The 27,102-nt window shown below is 41.5% G+C and overlaps 1 protein-coding gene across 2 annotated transcripts; it reads right to left on the reverse strand.

Annotated features, from left to right (window-relative positions):
• Positions 1 to 1,293: 1,293 nt before the first annotated feature.
• On the reverse strand, positions 1,294 to 26,921 carry sec16b (SEC16 homolog B, endoplasmic reticulum export factor). Of its 2 annotated transcripts, none has more exons than XM_020499388.2 (25): positions 26,785 to 26,921; positions 26,277 to 26,345; positions 21,010 to 21,510; positions 19,908 to 19,999; positions 18,291 to 18,387; positions 18,115 to 18,202; positions 17,800 to 17,941; positions 17,405 to 17,556; positions 17,070 to 17,131; positions 16,699 to 16,837; positions 15,982 to 16,078; positions 14,820 to 14,965; positions 13,015 to 13,112; positions 12,230 to 12,311; positions 11,836 to 11,953; positions 11,186 to 11,297; positions 7,219 to 7,324; positions 6,852 to 6,989; positions 5,962 to 6,081; positions 5,369 to 5,453; positions 4,706 to 4,975; positions 4,482 to 4,510; positions 4,013 to 4,192; positions 3,697 to 3,801; positions 1,294 to 2,241 (listed from the first exon to the last, which is right to left on the reverse strand). In XM_020499388.2, the coding sequence occupies exons 3-25, from the start codon at positions 21,468 to 21,470 to the stop codon at positions 2,122 to 2,124; spliced, it is 3,039 nt and encodes a 1,012-aa protein (XP_020354977.2). In that variant the 5' UTR covers positions 21,471 to 21,510; positions 26,277 to 26,345; positions 26,785 to 26,921; the 3' UTR covers positions 1,294 to 2,121. The 2 variants fall into 2 exon arrangements, with proteins under 2 accessions (XP_020354977.2, XP_020354976.2); XM_020499387.2 differs by lacking the exon at positions 26,785 to 26,921 and having other exon boundaries at positions 1,328 to 1,682; positions 2,130 to 2,241; positions 26,277 to 26,412.
• Positions 26,922 to 27,102: the final 181 nt, after the last annotated feature.

Below are 27,102 nucleotides of genomic sequence, written 5' to 3' on the forward strand. Positions count from 1 at the left end.
AAGGCTATTCCATGCAAGAAATTACCAAGAAATTGCCAAGATCTCGTACAACGCTGTGTACTACTCCCTTCACAGAACAGCGCAAACTGTCTCTAACCAGAATATAAAGAGGAGTGGGAGGCCCCGGTGCACAACTGAGCAAGAGGACAAGCACATTATTGTGTCTAGTTTGAGAAACAGATGCCTCACAAGTCCTCAAGTGGCAGCTTCATTAAATAGTACTCGCAAACCACCAGTCTCAACATCAACAGTGAAGAGGCAACTCCGGGATGCTGACCTTCTGGGCAGAGTTGCAAAGAAAAAGCCATATCTCAGACTGGCCAATAAAAATAAAAGATTAAAGATGGGCAAAAGAACACAGACACTGGACAGAGGAACTCTGCCTAGAAGGCCAGCATCCCGGAGTCGCCTCTTCACTGTTGATGTTGAGACTGGTGTTTTGACAGTTTTCAGAAGAAAGAGCTTTGTCTCTGGCCATTTTGAGCCTGTAATCGAACCCACAAATGCTGACGCTCCAGATACTCAACTAGTCTAAAGAAGGCCAATTTTATTGCTTCTTTAATCAGAACAACAGTTTGCAAAACTGGTTTTCGAATGATCAATTAGCCTTTTATATTGATAAACTTGGATTAGCTAACACAACATGCCATTGGAACACAGGAGTGATGGTTGCTGACAATGGGCCTCTGTACGCCTTTGTAGATATTCATAAAGATCTGCCGTTTCCAGTTACAATAGTCATTTACAACATTAACAATGTCTACACTGTATTTCTGATCAATTTGATGTTATTTTAACGGACAAAAAATGTGCTTTTCTTTCAAAAACAAGGACATTTCTAAGTGAGCCCAAACATTTGAACGGTAGTGTATGTGTGTGTAGAGTGTGTGTGAATATCACACTCATGTTGGACATAGGAAAAACATTTCCTTGGCTGCAACGTATCTAGACTAATGACAGAATGTATGGTACTTAAAAAGTATTATTAGATTGGTTAAAGATTTTTTTTACAGTATGTGTTGCAGAGTTTGTCAGGGTTATGCAGGGTAGTGCAATGGTTGAAATGCATACTCCATGCATGCTCCAGATTCAAAGCTCAAAGGGCAGCAAAGATTTAGCAACAAATTATATACAACTTGTTTGTGACTAATATGACCATTATAAACCATAGTTTAAACAAGTTAACCATATTCATCTACAGTTTAGATAATGATAAAAGGGAGGGATACTCATAGAAATCAAGGTTGTGTCTCATATACAATAGCATTCAGGTGAAATAGCACATGAGCACTGTTTTCTGATTGAGAAAAATATATTCACAAAAAAGCATCGTTATAAACCATTTGTATTTCTCTGTTGTACTCATTCTGTTGTTTAAAGACTACTGAAAGGATTCTACAGCAGACCAAAGTTCAGACAATCACTCAATGGCACTAACACTCGAAGCACTAACACTATCAATGGAAGCACTATCACTATATGCCAGAGCATGTTGGGTATTTCATTACAAAAGAAGCACCAGTCAAAATTCTTCACTTCATGTTAGCCTAGACAAGCATACAGTTGTCATTCAGCATGAATATGTCTGGTTCAAGAGCAGCCCGACAGGAAACAATATATCGGGAGCACTACAAATATCCCACAAAAACATCCACCATCGCTCTGGAGTGGGAATTAAAAATCTGAAAAACAGGAAAAAAAATTTGAAAAGTCTAAGTTCCAGGGTTTTACATTTTAAAAGCCTTTATCTACAGAGCATAGAGCAGTTAAAAAAAATGTAAAGTCCCCAACATATTTCAGCATAGAGCCTTCATCAAAGTGTAGGTGAAAGAGAAAGAGAAAACCAGTCCAAATTCGCTTCCGGGATAATTAGATACAGTGATAAGTGAGCCTTGCAGCCTCCTGTCCACAACTCTGGACAGTACTGGACACTGTTCGGCACATTATTCATGCATTTCTGTAGTTCCAACATGCAGTAATCCATTAAATATCAATAGTCACCACAAATATGTTATTATCATAAATGATTTGTGTATGTGTACAGGTGTATGATGTATGGTGGGTGGTTGCAGAAAAACAGAAAAACGTTAGTCTATGTGTTGTCCAATGCATTCCGGCCTGTTATTCACCCGCTTTCCGAGAAAAGGCGTTGATACCAGTAGATGCAGGCTGGGTAGGAAAATTGGCTGCAGGGATGTTGGTAGTGGGAGGGAAAGAAAATAGGGAAGTGGGAGGCGTCTCCTGAGGAAATACACATAAATGATGTTATATTTAACGCCCAAGACCCACTGACCTAGTATTGCATAATGACGTAACCGACAAATACATACTGAGGGGCACTAAGGATTCAGATATAGGATCTTAATTTGACAAGTATTGTCATAGCTAAATAATCCTGCAGCAACAGGATTTTAACGTTTAGTCCATAATGTTGCTTGATCGGTGGTTAGGCTATTAGCTGGACAAAAGTAGGCTAAATTAAAAGTGCAATACTGTTGATTTAACCTGTGTTAGTGCGGATTTTCAATGAATTTATATCAATCACAAAGCTCATCTGCAACAAAAGAGTGATCAAATTAAGATCCTACAGCTGTACTAAGGGGTCATCACTTGGAAAGTCAGCCACCTTACACTGAATTCATTTTACGGCACTAGGATGCGTTAGGTTTGCTTATCTCTCAGAACCTCCAGTTTAAGGGGCATAGACTCAATAGCTTCTCCGTGGTGAGTTTTGAGAGTTTACTGTCATTGACATAAGGAAAGCTACTTGTTTCTGATTATGTAATCATGTATTTAAGATGTTTCTGAAAAGCTTTACTTTGACAATTGGTAAGTTATACTTTTCATTGTTAAAAACTATGTTTAACTTACAACAATTTATCAGCCAGTTAGTCTCAAACATTTTAATATACTGTTATCACTTAATAACAAAAAACAATAAAATCCTTCAAATGACTTGTGACTTGACTTATTGGCATATTTAGAGCAAGTTTTAAAAATCACTGTTTTAATCTAACTTGCATGATACAATGCTCTCAGGAAAGTAGTAGTCAAACCATTTATGACACAAATAGTTATTGTATCATTGTAACTTATGGATCGTAGTTGTACAATTCAGATGCTATGGACAACAAAATAGCTAAACTACCGTATTTATGCAGAATGTGTTGCAAACATTGCCATTAAACTGGAAAGAGTTGGTTGACCAACAGCAAATACCATATCCTACTTAGAGCTAGTGCTTAAACGACAGCAAATACCATACCCTACTTAGACCTAGTGGTTGACCGACAGCAAATACCATACCCTACTTAGACCCTACTTAGAGCTAGTGGCTAACCTTCATTAAAAAGGTTAAATGGGTCTACATTCAAACTAAACATCGTCACCACCTCCAATGGGGCTTATGAGAAGTACAAGGAGATCAAATTCTCTGAATATCATAATAATAATAATAGCCAAAACTGCCTTAGTGGTTAATTTGAAGAATCCTTTTAATTTTAATAGATTGTTTTCAACCAAGTTCATCATTTTCTTGCCCTTCATCATCAAATTTGTATTATGTCCATTGACATCATTTGTTGGACGTTAAACTACAAAACCTAAACTTCAGATCACTGACCTGACAGCGCATGATGTTATGTCCCCCATCTAACGGCTAGCTAAGAGTTAACAGTAGGTCTGCTTGACCCTTACCATAGTGGGAACTGGGTCAGCTGAGTCTGCATCCTGAGACGCCTTACTTTGCTCCTCTTTGGGTTTGTGTTTGAACCAGCCGCTAAACCACCCTGACTTGATGCTCTGATCAGACACAGACACACACAGAGACAGAGACACAGAGAGAGAGTGAGAGAGAGAGACGGACACAGAGAGAGAGAGAGAGAGAGAGAGAGAGAGAGAGAGAGAGAGAGAGAGAGAGAGAGACGGACACAGAGAGAGAGAGGCTTATTAAAAAAACTCTGGTTCTTATCTGATGCTGTCAACATGACGACAGGCATCAGGCTCCACCCACCTGTTTTGGTTGGATTTTGTCCGGCTCTGAGGCCTTGCCCTCCTGCGTGATGGTGGCCTGGTGCCCTCCCTGCTGCCATGCCTGCTGATCTCCATAATCATTCTCCTGGCCGTAGTGCTGACCATACTGCTGACCATACTCTGCCACCGGCATCATGCCAGCATTCACTTGGACCTCTAACTGCATAGGACAGACAGATATACATACTGTCATTTGACATCTCGATGGACACAAACAAGACACATGACCTCATCGGAGTCTCACAAATACATTTATCAAACCATTTTTTTTTTTTTTTTTATGTTTTACATATAAAATACAGCACCACTGACAGAAACTGCCGGTGCTCAGGAATAAATCACTGGAAATCTTTACAGAGATTACATTTGTATGCCCCAAAAGGGGGTATGTTCGTGTATATACATGTAATGTATGTTTGGTATCAAATCAAACTCTCCTGAGCACTCACCATGCCTGGGCCAGCAAAAGGATCAGCCCCTAGAACAATACAATGAATTCAAAGCATGAGGTCCTAATTTCACAGTTAACAACAGAAACATGTAAGAAGATTCATAAAATGAGTAAAAAGGAGTTACATTAAATGAGCATGTTTCATTGTAAACCACCAGAAACAGGGTTGAATCACTAGTATGTTTGATCAATCAAAACCAGGGCCTTCATCCATTTTCTCACCTTCCCCTGCTGAAGGAGGACAGTCCAGTGTAGGATGCTGAGGCGGAGGCTGGGCAGTGTCTGTGTAGTGGTAACTGTGGTCCTGGCCTCCCACCACAAGTGGCACTGCAGGCTGAGTGTTAGAAGCCATGACCGGCAGCAGAGGCTGGGTGTTGATCTGCTGTGCCTGCACGTGCTGTTGTTGTTGCTCTTCTGCTGCTTTGTAGGAGAGGAATTTAGCATCCAGTCCCTGGTCATCTCCGCTTGCAGAAAGGTCACTGGTGTCTGATTCTACAGAGAAACCAAAGGAGTGAAGACAAAAATTACAACACTGGAGTGCGTCCCAAATAGCACCCCATTCCCTATTAAATCACTACGTTCGACCTGGGACATGGTTCAAACACTGTGCAACTGGTTGATAGGACGAGCCCTCTGATGAGTCATCATGCAACTCTGATACATGAGACACTCCCCCCAGGTGGAATAAGGGGGTACCACACCATACAGACACAGAGCAGAGAAATACTGGATGTGGCACAAATGGTGGCCGTACATCACCCAAGTGGATGAAGTGAGTTCCCCCTTACTATGTAACTGCTTTGAGCATCAGGAAAAGTGCTTTATGAGTCCAATAAATTGTTATTAATTGTCCATTGAAATAATGATCTGGGACTGTAGGTTTACCTGAATACACTCTGCTCTCCTCATGGGCCAATGGACTCCTGTCTGCTGGTGACTGGTATGCATCACTACAACCACTGCTCCCCATCTAAGCAAATAGATAGGTTTTAACCATAGCATCATAATGTGTAGAGAATGTTTTGGAAGAGACAACAAAATACACAATTAAGATCATATGAGCCAATATAATAATTTTAAACGGTCTGGTATTGTTTGAAATATATAATTTAAATTGTACAAAGGAATTCTAATGTAGTAATAAAAATGTGTCAATGTAAGGTCAACCATTGTGCTGACTGAGGCAAGTTAAAATCCTGAGTCTAGTCTTGCAGCTGGACTATAGTAAGTACTTACCACCTCAGCAACCTTGACAAAAGTGCCAACTGACATAATTTCACTCACTTGACAACCTACCAGTACCAGTGGATTATAGGCTAATATCCAATTTAGGTGAACAACAACAAAGTATAACTCTATACAAGGATGTTTGTACCCAGTAAATAGGTAATCATCTCCAACACAAACAGAGGAACATGTGAAAATGTGACAGAGAGAGACATGACGAGTACAATGGTGATGCATTGTGGTGTGGTCACCTGTATGCCCTGCTGTCTGTATCTCAGCTGCTGTAGCCAGTCAGGTTCCTGTCCAGGCCTGTCGTCAGCTGTGTCACTGAGCTGTCCCATTCCCTCACACTGCTTCAGCCGCTCTGCCAGCTGGAAGGGGAGGAGACACACACAAACAGGGAAAGTGCTGAGCAAACACACACACACACACACACACACACAGTGTTTTTAAGGCACTACTGTACATTAGTGCCTAATCTGGTAACCTCTGGAACAGGTCCTTTTTGTTCAAGTTAGTTAAGAACAAATTCTTATTTACAATAGACGGCCTACCCCAGCCAAACCCAGACAACTCTGGGGCAATTGTGCGCCGCCCTATGGGACTCCCAATCACAGCCGGATGTGATTCAGCCTTGATTCAAACCAGGGACTGAAGTGACACCTCTTGCACTGGGCTGCAGTGCCTTAGAACACTGCGCCACTCGGGAGCTCAGGTCGTTCCTGCCCATGTAATGGTATTCATTATGACCTAAAAGGGAAAACTGATCCTAGATCAGCATTCCTACTCTGAGATGCTTTATGAACACAGGCCCTGAAGTGATTGGACACTAGGAATGCAATATGGCATAAAATGTGAGTATGATACATACAGTACAAGTCAGAGTACGCTACTTTTATAAGCTCTCCCTGCAGACTGTGTTTATCGTATGTATGGAAGTGCATAGCTAGGCAGACGCTCTTATGCAGAGCAATTATGGTTAAGTGCCTTGCTCAACAGCACATTGACAGATTTTTCACCTAGTAAGTTCAGGGATTCTAACCAGCTACCTACCGTTCGGTTACTGGCCCAACACTCTTAAGCGCTAGGCTACCTACCGCCAAAGTACTATATGTCAGAGTATCATGATAAAGTGCTCTACCTTGATAAGCTCCCCCAGCAGCACCATGCTGGGCTCCTGCAGTCTGAGTAAAGACATCCCTATCACCTCACAGTAGTGGAAGGCCTGGGATGCCAGCCCAGCATCCAGCAGACGACACGCATACAGGAACTTATACACCTGGGAATGACACAACAGGTTATAACAAGACAACAACACAACAGCACAACCTACGGTAGCCACATGGAAAAAGCTAAACATAATTTCACTGTGTCCTGGACTAGAGAAAGTTTAATAACAAAATACCGATGGAATCAAAACTCTGTATTGACTTATGAGTTCCAAATCTGGCAAATTATGGACGAATCATACTAGTCATAAAAAACACCAAAAAATGAATATAAACTACCTGGAAGGGGGGGATACAGAAGAATTTATCTCCAAGTCTCTGGCAGTACTCGAATAACTCTGTGCACCGAATGGCAGAATTCTGAGCAAACTCTTTGAATGGCATACTGTAGGGGAGGAAATACATTCAGTTCTTAGCAGATGTTCTTTTTAAACATTAAAAAGTTACCATTGGGACTACTACTACTTGTTAGCTACTAGCTTCCCGACTAAGTCTTTAAGTAACTGTCCAGTGGAAATCTCACTTTTAAAAGTTCATATTCTGTTAACTCATACCCAAATAATGTTGTTGACTTGTCCTATATTCGTATTTTTGGCCAAAGCATACAAAAAAATACAAAAAAACCCACTTCAAATATCCCACCTCAACCTTGTCTCAACAACACCGTTTCCTCATAGAACATGTCATTTTAAGAACCTGTATACGCCCACACCATTCTGTTGTCGGGCTACGCCCACACCATTCTGTTGTCGGGCTACGCCCACACCATTCTGTTGTCGGGCTACGCCCACACCATTCTGTTGTCGGGCTACGCCCACACCATTCTGTTGTCGGGCTACGCTCACACCATTCTGTTGTCGGGCTACGCCCACACCATTCTGTTGTCGGGCTACGCCCACACCATTCTGTTGTCGGGGTACGCCCACACCATTCTGTTGTCGGGGTACGCCCACACCATTCTGTTGTCGGGGTACGCCCACACCATTCCAACACAAAAAAAGCTGCTTTTTAACATACTTAATTAAAAACGTCTGTAAGCGAAACTATTTCACTCATATTTGTATTAATTATAAATAATATTTAATAGAAATCTGGAAACACTAGACAGTTACTTTAAAACTGTGTTAATCTCAATATCAAATGATTTCTGGGTAACAATTAACTACCTTACTGTGATTGTTTTTAATGAAAATGCTAAAAACTAAACAGAAATTGCTTATTAGCAAGGAGCAATTTCTCAAGCAAGAATTTTGATATGACTGTCTGGGAGTGGTCTGAGAGGGGAGGGGGAAACTGAACCCTAGCTGTTAACAGAAAGGTTTAGAACTCTTTCTTATTGGTCTATTAACTCAGGGTTCCACATTTTGTTATGTTACAGCCTTATTCTAACATGTATTAAATTGTTTTTCCCCCTCATCAATCTACTCACCATACCGCATAATGACAAAGCAAAAACAAATTAGTAGAAATGTTTGCAAATGTATTATAAATAAAAAAACTGAAATACCACATTTACATAAGTATTCAGACCCTTTACTCAGAGCTTTGTTGAAGCACCTTTGTAAGCGATTGCAGCCTCAAGTCTTCTTGGGTATGACGCTAAAAGCTTGGCACACCTGTACTTGGAGAGTCTTCATTTCTTCTCTGCAGATCCTCTCAAGCTTTGTCAGGTTGGATAAGTGTCGCTGCACAGCTATTTTCAGGTCTCTATAGAGATGTTAGATAGGGTTCAAGTCCGGGCTCTGGCTGGGCCACTCAAGGACATTCAGAGGCTTGTTACTCCTGCGTTGTATTGGCTGTGTGCATAGGGTCATTGTCCTATTGGAAGGTGAACTTTCGCCCCCAGACTGAGGTCCTGAGCGCTCTGGAGCAGGTTTTCATTAAGAATCTCTTTGTACTTTGCTCCGCTAATCTTTGCCTCGATCCTGACTAGTCTCCCAGTCCCTGCCGGTGAAAAACATCCCCACAGCAGGATGCTGCCACCACCGTGCTTCACTGTCGAGATGGTGCCAGGTTTCCTCCGACATGACGCTTGGTATTCAGGCAAAAGTGTTCAATCTTTGTCTGAGAGTCTTTAGGTGCCTTTTGGATAACTCCAAGCGGGCTGTCATGTGCCTTTTACTGAGGAGTGGCTTCTGTCTGGCCAGTCTACCATAAAAACCTGACTGGTGGAGTGCTGAAGAGATGGTTGTCCTTCTGGAAGGTTCTCCCATCTCCACAGAGGAACTCTAGAGCTCTGTCAGAGTGACCATCGGGTTCTTGTTCTCTCACTGACCTAGGCCCTTCTCCCCCGATTGCTCAGTTTGGCCAGGCGGACAGCTCTAGGAAGAGTCTTGGTTGTTTCAAACTTCTTTCATTTAAGAATGATGGTTAAATAAAGGTGAAATAAAAAAAAAGAATGATGGAGGTCACGGTGTTCTTGGGGACCTTCAATGCTGCAGAAATGTTTTGGTACCCTTCCCCCGATCTGTGCCACGACACAATCCTGTCTCAGAGCTCTACGCACAATTCCTTTGACCTCATGGGTTGGTTTTTGTTATGACATGGACAGTCTACTGTGGGACCTTATATAGACAGGTGTGTCTATATGTCCAATCAATTGAATTTACCACAGGTGGACTCCAATCATGTCGAGAAACATCTCAAGGATGATCAATGGAAACAGGATGCACCTGAGCTCAATTTAGAGTCTCATAGCAAAGGGTCTGAGTACCTATGTAAATAAGGTATCTGTTTTTTATATTTAATACATTTGCAAAAAAATCTGAAAACCTCTTTTTGCTTCGTCATTATGGTGTATTGTGAGTAGATTACTGAGTTTTTAATTTGTATTTAATCAATTTTAGAATAACACTGTAATGTAACAAAATGTGGAAAAAGTCAAGGGGTCTGAATACTTTCCGAAGGCAGTGTATAAAACACAGAAAAATCTAGTTTTTGGCTGTGCTGGGCCTTTAAGTAGGACTAAGTGGTTTTCATACCAGTCATGCTACGATAGCAGCATTATGTTGTGGCATTAGTTCCCGCAATCAATAGCTATTACTTTCATGCCTATAGGGGCATCCCCCTCACATCGATACCTCCATCGTGTGTACCACAACAAATTGGGTGCATGACGTCCCTATTCTGTTTTTCCAAAATCACTAGCTCGTTTCCTTTCAGCATGGCAAGACTGTCACTTGTGCTCCCTCTCCGGCCTCTAGGTCACCAGGCTGCTTGTTATGGCGCACATCTGCCACCATCGTTATGCGCACCTGCGCGTCATCAGACTCACCTGGACTCCATCACTTCCCTGATTACTTTCACTATATATGTCACTCGCTTTGCTTATTCCCCAGGCGTTATTGTTTCTGTTTCAGTTTACTGTCTGTGAGTTGTTTATGTTTTGTTAAATAGTTTATTAAATGTATGCACTCTCTGAACTTGCTTCCTGACTCCCAGTGTACTCGTTACAGAATAACGCCTCACCAAAGGGAAGCATCAAGGGGGCTTTTCATTTGTATTTTTTTGTGTTGGAGGTGATGTCGGGTCTGGGTGTCCGAACTGGAGCTACCTGGGAGGCCTCAGACGGTTTGTCGGGTCCCCCTGCCTCAGCTGGCTCAACGGGTTTCCATACCTCAGCGGGCTCAATAGGCTCCAGTGCCTCGACTGAGGCAACCGGGGAGGTCTCAGCCAGCTCATCAGGCTTTCATGCCTCAGCCGGTTCGTCAGGTTTCTGCGCCGGCGACTGGTCCACTCTGGATCCTCAGGATTGTCCCTTTTGTTGGGGTCCTGCGTCTGGAGCCGAATGCACCGGGGAGGGGGTATACGTCAAAGGGGGGTATATGTCACTCCCTTTGGTTCCTTCCCCAGGCGTTATTGTTTTAGTTTCCTGTCTGCGCATTGTTCGTGTTTCGTTCATCTGTTTATTAAATTATGCACTCCCTGAGCTTGCTTCCTGACTCCCAGTGCACTCGTTACAAATGCATTGCTGTGCTGTTCTACTGTGAGTCCTAGAGGACACCTTGTTAAGGGATCACCCAAATACTGATACCCCTCTTCTTCCAACACCAGGAGCTCCTTTCTATTCATGGCGTGCGATTGGTTGTGTCTCAAATGACCGTTGCTGTGCTGTTCAACAGTGAGTCCAAGAGGACATTCCCACTCGTTAGGAAGACATAAGAGTGAAAGAGGGGATCACCACCCAAAAAGATGACAAGTGAAAGGAGCGTGAATAGAATCTGGGTCATATTACAGCTGAGCTCACCTGTTGCAGTTGCCTAGAAGCACCAGTCTTTCGGTCTTGGCTGTGTAGACGCCAAAAGGAGCGTAAGCTGTCAGATAGCAGATATGAGCAGCATGTAACAGCCCTCTGGAGGCTGGGGAGACACAACACTAAGGTTATGTAACAAATGGCACCATATTTCCTATATAGTGCACTATCATGGGAATTCAATGTATCACAATTCCAGTGGGTCAGAAGTGTACATACACTAAGTTGACTGTGCCTTTAAACAGCTTGGAAAATTCCAGAAAATGATGCAGAAAATGATGCAGATCAGATTTTCTGAAATTATAAATTTTCTGGAATTGTCCAAGCTGTTTAAAGGCACAGTCAACTTAGTGTATGTACACTTCTGACCCACTGGAATTGTGATACATTGAATTATTTGTGAAATAATCTGTCTGAAAACAATTGTTGGAAAAATGACTTGTGTCATGCACAAAGTAGATATCCTAACCGACTTGCCAAAACTGTAGTTCGTTAACAAGAAATTTGTGGAGTGGTTGAAAACAAGTTTTAATGACTCCAACCTAAGTGTATGTAAACTTCTGACTTCAACTGTAGGTAGGTATGTATGTATGTATGCATGTGTGTGCGTGTGTATGTGCGTGCGTGCGTGTGTGTGTGTATACCTAGCGTGTCTCCCATGGTAATGATGCTTTTCTGGTGCCCAATTGGATCTCCCGTCTCATTGGACAGCATGACGGCCAGGTGAGGCTCCCAGTCTCTCCATTTGTCACTTCCACAACACTGAGGACACACACACACACACACACACACACACTGTCAGTCTAATACCAGATTGTTATATGACAATTTGGTGCAAAATACTGTAAATGTACTGTACGTTATTAGCATAATTACCAACTACAGTACAATAAACACAACAGCCACTGAAAACATGAACTGGTCAACTACAGTAAATGTGCCAAGACCAGCCCCAATTACACAAGGAAGGAAGGGCACAATAGAATAGACAACTATTGTACTGTGGTATGTTTATGTATTTATTTAGCATTGTTTTACCGTGGAAACAGCAGGGATCCTTCCAGAGAGCATTTGAAACAGGGTCTGTAGGGGGTCGTTGGGAGCTAGCTGGCCTGTAAACCTGCCATAGAGATGACCACGCCATGGAAATATTAAATATGTCATATTTAATATTTATATGTAATAGATATGAATATGTAAGGTCATTGTACATGGAAAGAATCCCGCCCCTGCATAGTTCCAGTCACTGAGTGCTGCAAATACAACCGCCCACGAAATGGAAATTCAGAATACTGAATATGTAATGTGATATTAATATGTAATTGATATGAACATGTAAGGCTACACTGTACATGGAAAAATCCACCCCTGTTCAGGGTAATATAAATGTATTTAGTTTATTTAGTTTATTGTAAAAAAAATAAAAAAAAGTCAAGTAAAATATTACAAAAAATAAACGCCTACTGAAATACTGAATATGTAATGGTATATGAATATGTAACATTGCGCTGTGTGCTGAGTGTGTTGACAACCCCGACACTGACCGTCAGATCATGTAAGTGAGGATGTGGATTATGCCCACAGAACTGCAAACAAACTGCGTGAGGTCCAGACCAATGGTCTGCCCAGAGACCAGGCATTCCTCCGTCCTCCCCGTCCCTATCCCTCACTCCAAGCTTCACTCCTCATCCCCGCAGTCTTCCCCTATTCCTTACCCCCCCCCCCCCCCCCACGTACACCCAACCCACTAACCTTGGATCAATAGTGAATTATCTCTAAAAGCACTGTATTTTCTCAAAGACAATGTTGCACAATGCGCTTACCTGTTCAACACAGTGGTATAGGACCTGTTGTCCATCTTGCTGGCCAGGAACAGGGCGTGGCCCCACAGTCCACTCTTCATGGCCGACTCGAGGGCCTCCTGTGAAAGAACCATAAAGGAGGTGTGGAGGAGACGTGAGTGAGGGGCGGAGGAACCGTGGGGGAAAGGCATAGGGGAGGTTTGGGGAGGATTAGGGAGGGGTGAAGGAACAGTTGGGGGAGGCACGGGGAGGTGAAACTCTGTGAAACTCAAGCCTGAGCCTTTTTATTTTTATTTCACCTTTATTTAACCAGGTAGGCCAGTTGAGAACAAGTTCTCATTTACAACTGCGACCTGGCCAAGATAAAGCAAAAGAGTGCGACACAATCAACAACACAGAGTTACACATAAACAAACGTACAGTCAGTAACACAATAGAATTGTTTTTATATACAGTGTGTGCAATATGGGGATGGGGTAGTTGGTGCTTAAGCTGATGCTTAAAGTTGCAATTCGTTCCAGTCATTGGCAGCAGAGAACTGGAAGGAAAGGCAGCCAAAGCAGGAATTGGCATTGGGGATGACCAGTGAAATATACCTGCTGGAGCGCGTGCTATGGGTGGGTGCTGCTATGGTGACCAGTGAGCTGCGATAAGGCAGGGCTTTAGATGACCTGGAGCCAGTCGGTTTGCGACGAATATGAAGTGAGGGCAGCCAACGAGAGCATACAGGTCGCAGTGGTGGGTAGTATATGGGGTTTTGGTGACAAAACGGATGGCACTGTGATAGACTGCATCCAATTTTCTGAGTAGAGTATTGGAGGCTATTTTGTAAAATACATCGCCGAAGTCAAGGATCGGTGGGATAGTCAGTTTTACGAGGGTATGTTTGGCAGCCTGAATGAAAGATGCTTTGTTTGCGAAATAGGAAGCAGATTCTAGATTTAACTTTGGATTGGCGATGCTTAATGTGAGTCTGGAAGGAGAGTTTACAGTCTAACCAGACACCTAGGTATTTGTAGTCGTCCACATATTCTAAGTCAGAACCGTCCAGAGTAGTAATGCTGGACAGGCAGGCAGTGATCGGTTTGAAGAGGGGGATGACCGCGGCAGCTTTCCAATCTTTGGGAATCTCAGACGATACAAAAGAGAGGTTGAACAGGCTAGTAATAGGGGTTGCAACAGTTGTGGCGGGTAATTTTAGAAAGATAGGATCCAGATTGTCTAGTCCAGCTGATTTGTAGGGGTCCAGATTTTGCAACTCTTTTAGAACATCAGCTAACTGAATTTGGGAGAAGGAGAAATGGGGGAGGCTTGGGCAAGTTGCTGTGGGTGGTGCAGGGCTGTTGACCGGGGTAGGGGTAGCCAGGTGGAAAGCATGGCCAGCCGTAGAAAAATGCTTCTTGAAATTCTCAATTATTGTGGATTTATCGGTGGTGACAGTGTTTCCTAGCCTCAGTGCAGTGGGCAGCTGGTAGGAGGTGCTCTTATTCTCCATGGACTTTACATTGTCCCAGAACTGAAGTATCTGGAGGAGACATGAGGTGTGGGGGAGGAGTGGGAGAGTTATGGGCGAGGCATAGGCAGGGGTGAAGGAAGTGTGAAAGAACATGGAAGAGATATGGAGAAGTTGTACAAGAACACAGGGTCAGGGGTCAGTGTTGGAGGAGTAAGAGGATAGCCTTGGTATAACATTAGTCAGACAGCTATCACTATGCTGTCTCCATGGTGCTAATCATAGACACTATCTATTAATTGCAGAATAAACAGGATATTACTTTACCATTTTAAAATATATTATTATATGTTGTTCAAGAGATCACCCTGACCTTCCTTCGTCCAGCCAGGAGAAGCTTGGTGTATCCCTGCATGTCCTTCTCTGTGGACTCAGCCGTACCGACACTAGTGGCTGTCCCTGTCAACAGATCTGCTCCATCCAAGGGGTCTGTCTCAGGACTGGGGCCCTCACTCAGGTCTATGAGGGTGATATAAAAAGTGGGGAAAAAAGGCCAGGACTCACTTGGATATAATTTGCAATTATTTACAAGCTTTGTTTGATTTATTGTTTAACTCATAGCAACATGTCCAACAGACAAAAAACAACATGCCTTCCTCAGTACGTGTGGTGTAGAGACCTTTACCTATATACAGTGGGGCAAAAAAGTATTTAGTCAGCCACCAATTGTGCAAGTTTTTGGTAAAAACTCAACTCGTCGTGTTTGGAGGACAAAGAATGCCGAGTTGCATCCAAAGAACACCATACCTACTGTGAAGCACGGGGGTGGAAACATCATGCTTTGGGGCTGTTTTTCTGCAAAGGGACCAGGACGACTGATCCGTGTAAAGGAAAGAATGAATGGGGCCATGTATTGTGAAATTTTGAGTGAAAACCTCCTTCCATCAGCAAGGGCATTGAAGATGAAACGTGGCTGGGTCTTTCAGCATGACAATGATCCCAAACACACCGCCCGGGCAACGAAGGAGTGGCTTCGTAAGAAGCATTTCAAGGTCCTGGAGTGGCCTAGCCAGTCTCCAGATCTCAACCCCATAGAAAATCTTTGGAGGTAGTTGAAAGTCTGTGTTGCCCAGCAACAGCCCCAAAACATCACTGCTCTAGAGGAGATCTGCATGGAGGAATGGGCCAAAATACCAGCAACAGTGTGTGAAAACCTTCTGAAGACTTACAGAAAATATTTTACATCTGTCAGTGCCAACAAAGGGTATATAACAAAGTATTGAGATAAACTTTTGTTATTGACCAAATACTTATTTTCCACCATAATTTGCAAATAAATTCATAAAAAATCCTACAATGTGATTTTCTGGAATTTATTTTCTCATTTTGTCTGTCATAGTTGAAGTGTACCTATGATGAAAATTACAGGCCTCTCTCATCTTTTTAAGTGGGAGAACTTGCACAATTGGTGGCTGGCTAAATACTTTTTTGCCCCACTATATGCCATTTAGCAGACGCTTTAAAAAAGGTTTTACCTATGAGTGTAGGGGCCTCTGATTCCCTTCCCCCTGAACCACCATGGCCCTGAGAGTTCCTCATCAGCAGCTCTGCTATGTCTGAACCAACGATACGCTGAATGAATCCAGGGAGATAAAAAAAAGTAGGGTAATATTAGAATGAGTATGTGGGCGTATAGTTTAGTTTTGTTTTGGACCATCTTGGCCAACTCTTGATATTTCAAGAGTGCTAAGACAAAAGGGGTTCCACCTACTATAAGAGTGTGATGAGATATATAGTACACCTACTATAAGAGTGTGAGGAGATATATAGTACACATACTAGAAGAGTGTGAGGAGATATATAGTACCCCTACTAGAAGAGTGTGAGGAGATATTTAGTACACCTACTATAAGAGTGTGAGGAGATATATAGTACACCTACTATAAGAGTGTGAGGAGATATATAGTACACATACTAGAAGAGTGTGAGGAGATATATAGTACACATACTAGAAGAGTGTGAGGAGATATATAGTACCCCTACTAGAAGAGTGTGAGGAGATATTTAGTACACATACTAGAAGAGTGTGAGGAGATATTTAGTACACCTACTAGAAGAGTGTGAGGAGATATATAGTACACCTACTAGAAGAGTGTGAGGAGATATATAGTACCCCTACTAGAAGAGTGTGAGGAGATATTTAGTACACCTACTATAAGAGTGTGAGGAGATACAGTCTATAGTTCACCTACTCCATTCTGTCTGCACAGCAGTACCAGTAGATTCCAAAGGAGGGCGGCAGAGCCCTTGTCTTGTAGCTTTTCATCTTTCATGCAGGCTTCTGCCTTCTGGTGGGCAAAAGAGATGGCATCTACTTTGTGCAGGTCTTCCCTTTGAAGGAGAAAAAATGCCAGTTGAAAGAAATACACACATAATACTAATAGCCGCCATTATGACAGTAAACCTTTGTTGTTGTCAATCCATTTTGTGTGTTTTTACTGTCTCTAGGACAGTTTAATGTAGTTATTTGGTCAGTGTCTCCTACTTTGCATGCATAGACAATACATCATCACATACAGAGTAGCATGGATGTTTGGATATTGTGTTTAAGAGTGTAAAATACCTAGCCAGTGGCCCGGGAAATTCTCTCATGTCCTGCTGCTCCTGTGTTTCCCCCAGAATGATCTGCAGACAGAACATACAAACAGCCTCTCAGTAACACATTAACAGAAACTTCACACACACCTGCTCAATACTGATAAAAACAGCTCAACAGTTCCTCGAAACTGAAACTAATAGCCTAGTAATTTAGCCATTCCTTGATGATTACTCTATTCACTTGAATGATTGCGGCCTCTTCCTATAACCTGCTAGTTCACCACAACAATTCTGCCATGTAGATATATACTACTATTCTCCGTACTGATTCTGTTCTGCTCCTTTAACCTAGAACTATACCTCGAGACTGTGTAGTTCCACTTTCCCTGGGTCTCCCTGCATGGCCAGACCAGGACTGACCCGGATCAACTGTCCGGCTGGACCAAAGCTGGCCAGAGCATGAGGCAAAGTGTATTTCAGAGGGGCAGTCAACTGGGGAATAGCTGCATACTCTAAGGAGAGAACATGCATTATTATCATTAATAATATTATCACTTTCATGGGAGATATTCATTGTGCTGTAATGAGTGTTCATTAGACTTGAGGATGGCAAGTTTGCCTCATTGTGCTCTCTTGTTATTAGCGGAATTACAACCAACCCTACAGAGAAGAGCATGACATTAGAATGTGACCCCTGTTTCTAAGAGACAGACCTATAGTATCTGGGCAGAGATTACATGTAACTCAATGTTTACCTGTGTCTGCTGTGCTCCAGGTGGTTTGTGGGGCAGGGTCAGTCTGTTCAGCACTGTTGATGTACTGGCTCAACTCATAGCTACTGGAGGACAAGCCTGAGGCCTTAGAGATGGCCAGAGCCCCTTCGGCATAAGAGCAGTCCTGGAAGACAAAATCAGTCAAATCAAGATAGGAGAATGGGCAGGGATGGAGAACATCATACGACCAAGTTCCCAAAGTAAATATTCACCAAAGTGGGCAAACAGCAACACAGATCTGTATCTTTGTCATAATAAATGTATATAAATTATTAATCATAATATGTAGATGTTTACATCTCTACCAGCATCCCCATTCTCTTTAGAACGATCTTCATCAGAGCCTCTGAAGTCATGCTGAGAGCTCGCTCTTCGCTGGTCATACCTGAAAAATAATTAGAAGAAGAAGATAGGGTTGAATTCATGCCCTTCAATGAAAGGAATATCATGAATCTCACTTCTTTCTGTCTAACCTTTGTTGTTCTGGGTAGCCACTGCCAGTCTGGTCCTGCTCATATCTCCTCTCCTGATACTGGTCAGATCTCCACTGTTCCTGGGGAGGCCATTGACCTGCATTTGGATCATATCAATTACAGAGAATTGTATCAATCATGTTGCTTTACTTGCACATAGTTATTGTTTTGTTTCTTTACACATTAATTACTTTTGTACTGTGGTGCATATGTTGAAATAAAATCAAATGTTATTGGTCGCGTACACACGTTATCGTAGGTGCAGCGAAATGTTTATGTTTCTAGCTCACCTAACAATACAAAACACACAAATCCTCAAAAATCTAAGAAAGGAATTAAGAAATATCAGAATGAGCAATGTCAGAGTCCGGAACATGAATATATATGTATATGATTGTGTGTATAGACAGTATGGACAGTATATGAATAGGAAAGGTGTGTACAGCAGTAGTTATATACAATGAGCCATGACTAGAAAACAGTATATACATATGAAGTGGGTAAAACAGTATGTAAACATTATTAAAGTGACCAGTGTTCAATGACTATGTACATAGGGCAGAAGTCTCTAAGGTGCAGGGTAGAGTACCGGGTGGTAGCCGGCTAGTAACAGTGACTAAGTTTTGGGCAGGGTACTGGGCAGAGTCCGGCTAGCGGTGACTATTTAAAAGCCTGACTGCCTGGAGATAGAAGCTGTTTTTCAGTCTCTCAATCCCAGCTTTGATGCACCTGTACTTTCTCCGACTTCTAGATGGTATCGGGGTGAACATGCCCCCAGTGATGTTGGGCTGAACGCACCACCCTCTGGAGAGCCCTATGGTTACGGACGGTGCAATTGCCGTACCAGGCGGTGATACAGCCCAACAGGATGCTCTCAATGGTGCATCTGTAGAAGTTTGTGAGTGTCTTAGGGGCCAAGCTGAATGTCTTCAGCCTCCTGAGGTTGAAGAGGCATTGTTGCGCCTTCTTAACTACACTCTCTGTATGGAAGCACCATTTCAGGTTGTCAGTGATGTGCACATCAAGGAACTTTAATCTTTTCACCCTCTGCACTGCAGCTCTGTGCTCTCTCTGCTGTCTCCTGAAGAACACGACCAGCTCCTTTGTTTCAGTTAACATATTTTTCTGGCACCACTCTGCTAGGGCCCTCACCTATTACTTGTAGGGTGTCTCGTCATTGTTGGTAATCAGGCCTACTACTGTTGTGTCGTCTGCAAACTTGATGACTGAGTTGCTGACGTGCGTGGCCACGCAGTCATGGGTTAACAAGGAGTACAGGAGGGGGCTGAGCAAGCACCCTTGTGGGGCCCCCATGTTGAGGATCAGCATAGCGGAGGTGTTGTTGCCATTTAGCAGACACTCTTATCCAGTGTGACTTACAAAAGCAATTAGGGTTAAGTGCCTTGCTCAAGTTGACGCTGACTAGGTGAAACATTTGTCAACTCAGGGGTTCAAACCAGCAACCTTTTGGTTACTGTACCAACATTCTTAACCATTAGGCTACCTGCCACCCTTTTTATAACTCTGATAATATCTTAAGTTGCTTGGCAAGCAGGAGTGCAATACCTGAGTAATATAATCCATCAGTGTAATCCACTGATAACAATATGTCAGTACCTGGGTAATGTCCTTTGTAATAGCCCTGGTCATAGTAGCCATAGTCCTGACTATGGTCCCAGTGAATCTGGGGTGGGTAGTCATATGCTTGCCTGTAAACAATAAGATAATATAAAGATATCATAGAACCATTTCGGATCATGTAAAGATGATTCATTTATTAAAAACTGTATCTTACATGCTGACCACACCACTCGAGTTGCAAAATACATTTACACATACATATTATTCAATCATTGCAAGCCACACTGCTTGCGTGTGTAAATGAGCATCTACGTAGCCAGGCGCTAAAATAGAACTTGGTTCTATTTGTGACACTTGACCCGCTGCAAGTCCCGCCTCTCCCAACTCCTCATTGTTTTTTTTAGGACTATATACCCAGGTGCCATCTCATTGGTTTTTAGGAGCATATACCCACGTGGGTGATTGAAAGATGAACTGAGGTCCACACTCCAGTCGAGTTGGTAGTGGTAATGCACCTTAAAGTTGGTTGCCAACCGTCATCTAAAGTTCAAAGAAGCTTGAAGGGGGAGAGATTACTAGAAACAAACTCGGTTTACCCTTTTATCTGTGGATTAATTGTCGGAGTAGAGGACCTTGTGCATTTCTGGTAAAATAACAACCCAATGTTTATATCCCTGGGCAAATGATCTAGCAACAGCAAGCTATCTAGCTAAATAGGACAAGCTAGCTAGCTAAATTGCCATATGTGTTTAATGCTTTTTTTTCAACCTGTCCCCAAATAAATATAGTTGATTCAGAGTTAGTTTTGATATTTCAACCTGCGTGTCCTGATCACGTCTGGTGTGGGTGGACAAAATCAACATTGGCACGATGGCGGAGGCATGCGCAGGCGGTCTGGTCAGCATGTTAAGGTCCACATATTAAAAAGCTGGCATTTCACAAGTGTCACCACCAAACCACAACAAATAATACTGAGAGATCCAGTAGTTTAACATTTTCCTCAATGAATAGTGGACAGCTACAGTTAGTCAGGTTTTTCTTTTTTAAATACTTTATTTGTAAGTTTTCAAATTGAGACATAGAGACATTGACATTTGACAATAATATAATAAGTAACAGTCAGTTTCTGTGTACAAACCTTGAGTGGGGTCTGGAGTGTTGTGGCTCTGGTCTGATGTAACTCATCGTGGAATGGGGTCTGTCATAAGCTGTTCTGGAGTGGGTAGTGCTGTAAGAGCTGAGAGAGAACTCTAGAGGTGGTCTGGAAGGGGGAGGGCTGGTGAGGTAGACCCTGTAGCGAGGGTCCTGGTGGGACCACTGCCTCTCCCTCTCCCAGGGGTCCGGTGGTGGTGGGTAGTGACCAGTGATAGCGTCCCCAACATTTGGTGGTGGTGGGTAGTGCCCGGGTCCAGTCCCCTGGTGAGGGTGAGCAGGCCTATGGTAGTCCTCTCTCTCCCTGGGGTCCGGTGGTGGTGGGTAGTGCCCAGGTCCAGTCCCCTGGTGAGGGTGAGCAGGCCTATGGTAGTCCTCTCTCTCCCTGGGTCTCTGTGGGTGACGACCAGGGCCTGGCTCGGTCCAGTGGGGACTTCTGGTGTCCATGATGACCACTCTTTATGTTGAGAGGAGAATGCTTCAGTACCTGAGAAGAATAATGGATCATCAGTACTTTCACATGAAACTGATTGGTAGAGGTCTCTGAGGAAGATCTCGGGAGCATTACAATCAATTAAGGACAGATCAAAATGTACTTGGGTGGAGGGCTGGTCCAAAATAGGGGAAGGTTGCCAAACTTTTTTTTGTTGCTTTGGGGAGGGTAGTGCCTTTTTGGTGTGTCATTGAGCAGTAAAGATCAGTCAAGACATGCAGCTCAAAAAGCTCCCATATTGATCTCTAAATTGACTATATAGCAGATGCCCCTCTTCACATTTCTCAAAATAGTAAAAAAAATATAGTAATAATTTTATTTGTTTAATTCATATGAAAATATTATTTTTAAACAATTATTTTTGACAAATTGAATGATGTGCTTTGCAATTGTAATAGTTGGGGATTGGTTAAATTGTGCTGAATTGAATCATAGGAATCAAAATAATAATTTGTGAATTGCAAACAGTAGCTAGATTTTCATCTAATTGGTGACAGATTCAAAAATCTGCATAAAAACTATTTGCACATTTTCCCACCAGAGATGTTTCCATCAAATTGACTTGTTGCAGATGAAAGGCTGTGCATGATGACAGAGTGCACATAAAAATTACTTTTGCAGTTAAATTCCCATGTAACGAATAAAAAATAAAAGTCAAATGTGTTTCCATCGCATTTTCAAGTCTACTGATTGTTTTCTCACAATTATTTGTTGGTATATAGTGAGTGTGCTCACTCTGGTATTGGCATGTGTGCTCTAGCCAGCCAACAGCGCGCAGGGCGCAGATTGGGTGCTGTTGGCTAGAGTGCACGTATAGCCTACATTATGAGATTATTATGGGCAAAAGACCAAGATTATTTTTATTTGTCAAATGGCAGACAAGCATTGATCATCACATCACCAAAATAAGACCCTCAATATTTATTGGAAAGGAGCATCAAGCTCATCACTTTGCACTTTCACCACCCTGTGAAGTTTTCATAATTTATTTAATCTGTAGCCTAATAAACAGCATGCTTTCCCAGAGGAGTCATAGTGGGAGGACCACACTACATGTCATCCCGTGACTCCAAGTTTACTTCGATATGAGGGTTATTTTATCAATATTTCAACAGAAAAGCATTTCCACCGACATTTCAAGCACAATTCCTTTTACCAACAGAAAAAGATCCCACCTTTTCTTGTTTTGTCGACATTTGGCAAGTTTCCATCGGTGTCATGACATTTTTTATTCAACATGCACTTTGTTCGCGTAAAAAGGAGGAGGGGGCAGTGTTGCAAACCTTGCTATGAGCCACGTTACAAATCCAAGCAAGTGGGTTAATCCTATTGGTATGATGCGTAGGGTGTTTGTCTTTCACACCAGCGACCCAAATTGTAATCTCGACAGATTTTAAGGTCTAGAAAGGAACAGTCTGGCTGTATTTTAACTTCTGATACGCTGCCTGTTACCGATCATCATTCTCCCAAATTGTCCTATATGTGCAGACACATAGGGATTACTGTTCTCCTAGCAGCAGGATATTATGCTGGCAGAACAATCGCAGATGTTTTCCCTCAAAATAAGAGTTCCCCTGCAAAGACACACTGAATTTAGGGAATATATATTTTCTTTAGCACTCTCGTGCAGTGCGTCAGCCTCCTGTCCAATCGGAGAGGCTATTCCTCGACCTAGAACCTAATGCTTCAATATAGCCTAAATATTTGTTGTTTAACTTTTTAAAAGTATTACCTTTTCTGTGTGGCATAAACACAACCAGTTAAACACAATCAGCTTGTAGAGAGAAACGTTTTATACCTATCTCAGCTAAAGTGGGGGAGGGAAATACTCAGTTGAGTGTCTACTTACGAATGATGTGTAGTTTTGGAGGGGGACTGTGTTATAGACATATGCATTTGTCCTGCATGTTATATTAATCCCAAAACAATAACTGAATGTACTGTTGTTGTGTTGAATATCAGTTGTAAAGATAAACACTTTGACACTTTGTTATCTTACTGTGTTTGCTTCCAGTGTGACAAAAATGTAAACAAAGTCAAAAGACACAATATAAACAATGATGGACTGACATACCTGTTAACAACCTCGATTAACATAATGGTGATGGTAATCGTTTGAACTGACAAATAAAATATTTTTTTAGGTAGTATCGTAGTAAAATCATGTTGCTATATATTTATTTCAACCCAGTTATGCATTGCCTTTCAAACATTTTCTTAAACCCACTTTGGTCGCAATTGTCATTTGTGAGAAAATACAAGGGATTATTAAAATATTAATCTGGTGTTTTTATGTCAAATGGTTTTTATATTTTTCAGACTTCTGTAATGTATATAAAGTGCAATTATGTAATGAAAACTCAAAATGTAATACATTTCAACTCTATATCTTACATGGTACAGGTGTCTTCTTTTTTAAGACCATAACTATGTGTGTGAGGTGTATACTTTTGTTTCAAAGGAGATTTGTTTAAGACGACCAAGAAACACTCGGTGTGACCCTGATTTAACCCACTTCAGTAAAAGGTTAAGTAATGACTACAACTGGTTCAATGACCGAATACTTGAGGGGTACAATGGTCTTTTGAAGTCGCATCTCAAGGAACAATATGCATTAATGTCCCCTGTGTCTTTTGCGAGTCAGGAATTACAGAGTCTTTTCTGTGTGAACAAAGAGGTTACGCCACATGTGCCTGGAACGGTGAACAATTGGTGGCATTTTGAGCATGTGATATTGCCTGTGAATGTAAAGTCACATTAGACAGTTATAGTCATAGATATGCAACACCTTCCTAATATAATTTAGTTGGGGCATGAATGAAAGCGTTCCACAGGGATGCTGGCCCATGGTGACTCCAATACTTCCCACTGTTGTGTCAAGTTGGCTGGATGTTCTTTGGGTGGTGGACCATTCATTATACACACGGAAAACTGTTGAGCGCTCAAAGACATTTAAAATGTTTTGTCTTTCCCCGTTCACCCTCTGAATGGCACATACACAATCCATGTCTCAATTGTCTCAAGGCCTAAAAAATCATTATTTAACCTTTCTCCTGCCCTTCATTAACAGGTGACATCAATAAGGGATCATAGCTTTCACCTACAGTAGAGTCACCTGGTCAATCTATGTCATGGAAAGAGCAGGTGTTCCTTATGTTTTGCGTACTCAGTGTATTTAGTAGCAGTAATTGCATTACATTAAATCTTAAAATGATGGATTCCTTAAGTCAGAAAGAACGAGAACTAAAGGATACACTACTACTATCTGGCAATGCATGGCGTTGTGGTAGATGTGACATTTTCTCATCGGTGTCCCTATTTTAGAAAACAGTCAGATGGTAGTAGTTGTGGTGTTTATGTGTGCTTATTCTCATAAACAGTCTTATTAGAGGGAAACGTGAATACGCTTTGTCACAATGGCATGCGAGAGAATGTTTTATATGACTGATGAGGGAAAATTACAACGTAAAACATTTTAAATTCTACAGAAAATGCCTTTGCTGACCTTGATAGATAATCATCACATATCTGTTGTATGTATTATCATGCAATCTTGTCTCTGATAATGGTTTTGAAAACTTGGTTAATAGGCCTTTACTGTATACTGCTAACATTGATAGAGATGCAAAACATAGAGGCATATAACTTGTCAATAATGTTCTCCATTGTTGTTCTGAAAGCTTGATTATACTGTATTCTGTTAGCCTTGTAGCCTTGTTGTCTCATGTAACGCATTTTAAACTCTACAAAAGTGCCTTTTCTGACCTTAATCAATAATCATTACAATATAGCTTGTAAATAATATTGTCTCTTTTATAATTTGTAAAACTATTTAATAGGCTTAATAACCTTCATTGATAAGCAGCACATATTGGCCTTCAACTTGTAAATAATGTTCTCCATTGCTGTTTAGAAAGTGTGATTATACTGTTTCCTAATAGCCGGGTAAACATTCATTACATTTAACATGTAAAAAAAATAGATTTTCATTTTGATAAAATAGTGTTGCTTTTGTGTGCGTTTTTTGTTGTTGTCTGTATTGACGTCAGGACCATGGATAGCACCAGATCATTTAAAGCTGTGTTGCTGGATATGTATGACACAGTCCCCCTGGTTAGTAGAGACCCTACTGAGTATTTCCCACCCCACTTTAGCTGAGACAGGTAGAAAAGTTCTCTACAGACTAATATTTTCAACATAGCAGTGCCAACATAGGACTTTTTTCATTAATGGTAAAAATATTTGAAAAACCATATTTGTTATTTGTTTTAATAAATTACTCATTGCCTTTTCTTGTTGGCAAAATAAAAAAGTGGCCATTAATTAAAAATACATATATTTTAAATGAGTTATCCACATTGCAATGTTTTGAAATGTGGGCTTTTATTTTGAAGGTTAGCTCATTACCATACAAAATTGACATCATAATTTGTGCTTCTGGCAGAATACTAGTGCTACATGGTTAGGCTAATTTAGACCATAATATAGCAACATGTTCACATTTGGTCAATATCAAGTGTAGCCTACAGATAATAAAATAAAAGCCTGTGAAGGGCATTTGTCCTTTGTCTAAAGGAGAGATATCTTGAAATTGAGATTGAGAACCTATTTTCGAGAGAGAAATGTCAATCTTGATTTCTGCAACATAAACCAACAAGGCTATAGCTACCTACCAATACATACATGCACACGTACTTTGTCTTTCCTTGACAGCTCCTCAACAAAAAAATATCAAATATATTTGTAAAGTTCAAACTTACAGTTCACATCTGTTCAAAGCGCTTCCACCCAGCCAGTCGCAGTCAAAGTTCATCTGCCACATAATTTCACTGGAAAAGAAATACACAACATGAAATAAACCGAATTTGACAGATAAAGTTCTCAGGGGTACAAAGTTCAACAGTCCAAATGAGCCAGTAAATAAAAGCATGGCGTAAGCGAGGTATTTTCATTGGATAACAAGGGCCAAATTGCGCATTACAATTAGAGCTTGCCTTTGCGCACATGTAAAATAGTTTCATATATATATATATATATATATATATAATAAAAGTTTCATTGATAGAAAAAATATATATAAAATATTGTACCCATCAATCAAAATGTATTTCTAAACAAATGTCTAATCTGTGGCCCCGACAAAATGCCGATGCACGTTGTTCAAACAATTTAGTAAACATATATTGGCACACACCCTTGACAGCAGAACCGTTGTAATAAACATGAAATTACTTTTAAGAAGAGATTAGGCTACTTTGAATTACTTACATCATGTCTCTATATCTATCATTTGCGATATTTTGTGTCTGTGAAAGATAACTGTATCCATTTCCATGTTTACATTTTTCATTTTATTTGGATGTCTGGACATGCCACGTTGCCTTGAACCCCGGGCCGTTGACAGTGGAAATGGAAAAAAACAACCCACCAGCGCATACCATTTAGCTGGAGGTTGGTATCCTAAAACCTCCATATTGGGAAGGGAAAAGGTTAGAGGACTGTCTCCCACATAAGTGAGGACCTGAAAGCACAGAGTGGCTATGAAATGATACTAGGGAGGACCATGTGTAGGCCTACTCGTTTCTT

The sequence above is a fragment of the Oncorhynchus kisutch genome, linkage group LG13, assembly GCF_002021735.2.
Source record: "Oncorhynchus kisutch isolate 150728-3 linkage group LG13, Okis_V2, whole genome shotgun sequence".
Taxonomy (NCBI): Eukaryota; Metazoa; Chordata; class Actinopteri; order Salmoniformes; family Salmonidae; genus Oncorhynchus; species Oncorhynchus kisutch.

Bases quoted from the DNA above. Each gene is read 5' to 3' on its own strand.
- sec16b (XM_020499388.2), bottom strand. From the start codon at position 21,470: ATGGACACCAGAAGTCCCCACTGGACCGAGCCAGGCCCTGGTCGTCAC. The intron at 18,388-19,907 runs GTACTGACATAT...ATCCAAATGCAG, and splicing joins TTACAAAGGACATTACCCAG to GTCAATGGCCTCCCCAGGAA. The intron at 14,966-15,981 runs GTAAAACCTTTT...TCACCCTCATAG, and splicing joins AGAGGCCCCTACACTCATAG to ACCTGAGTGAGGGCCCCAGT.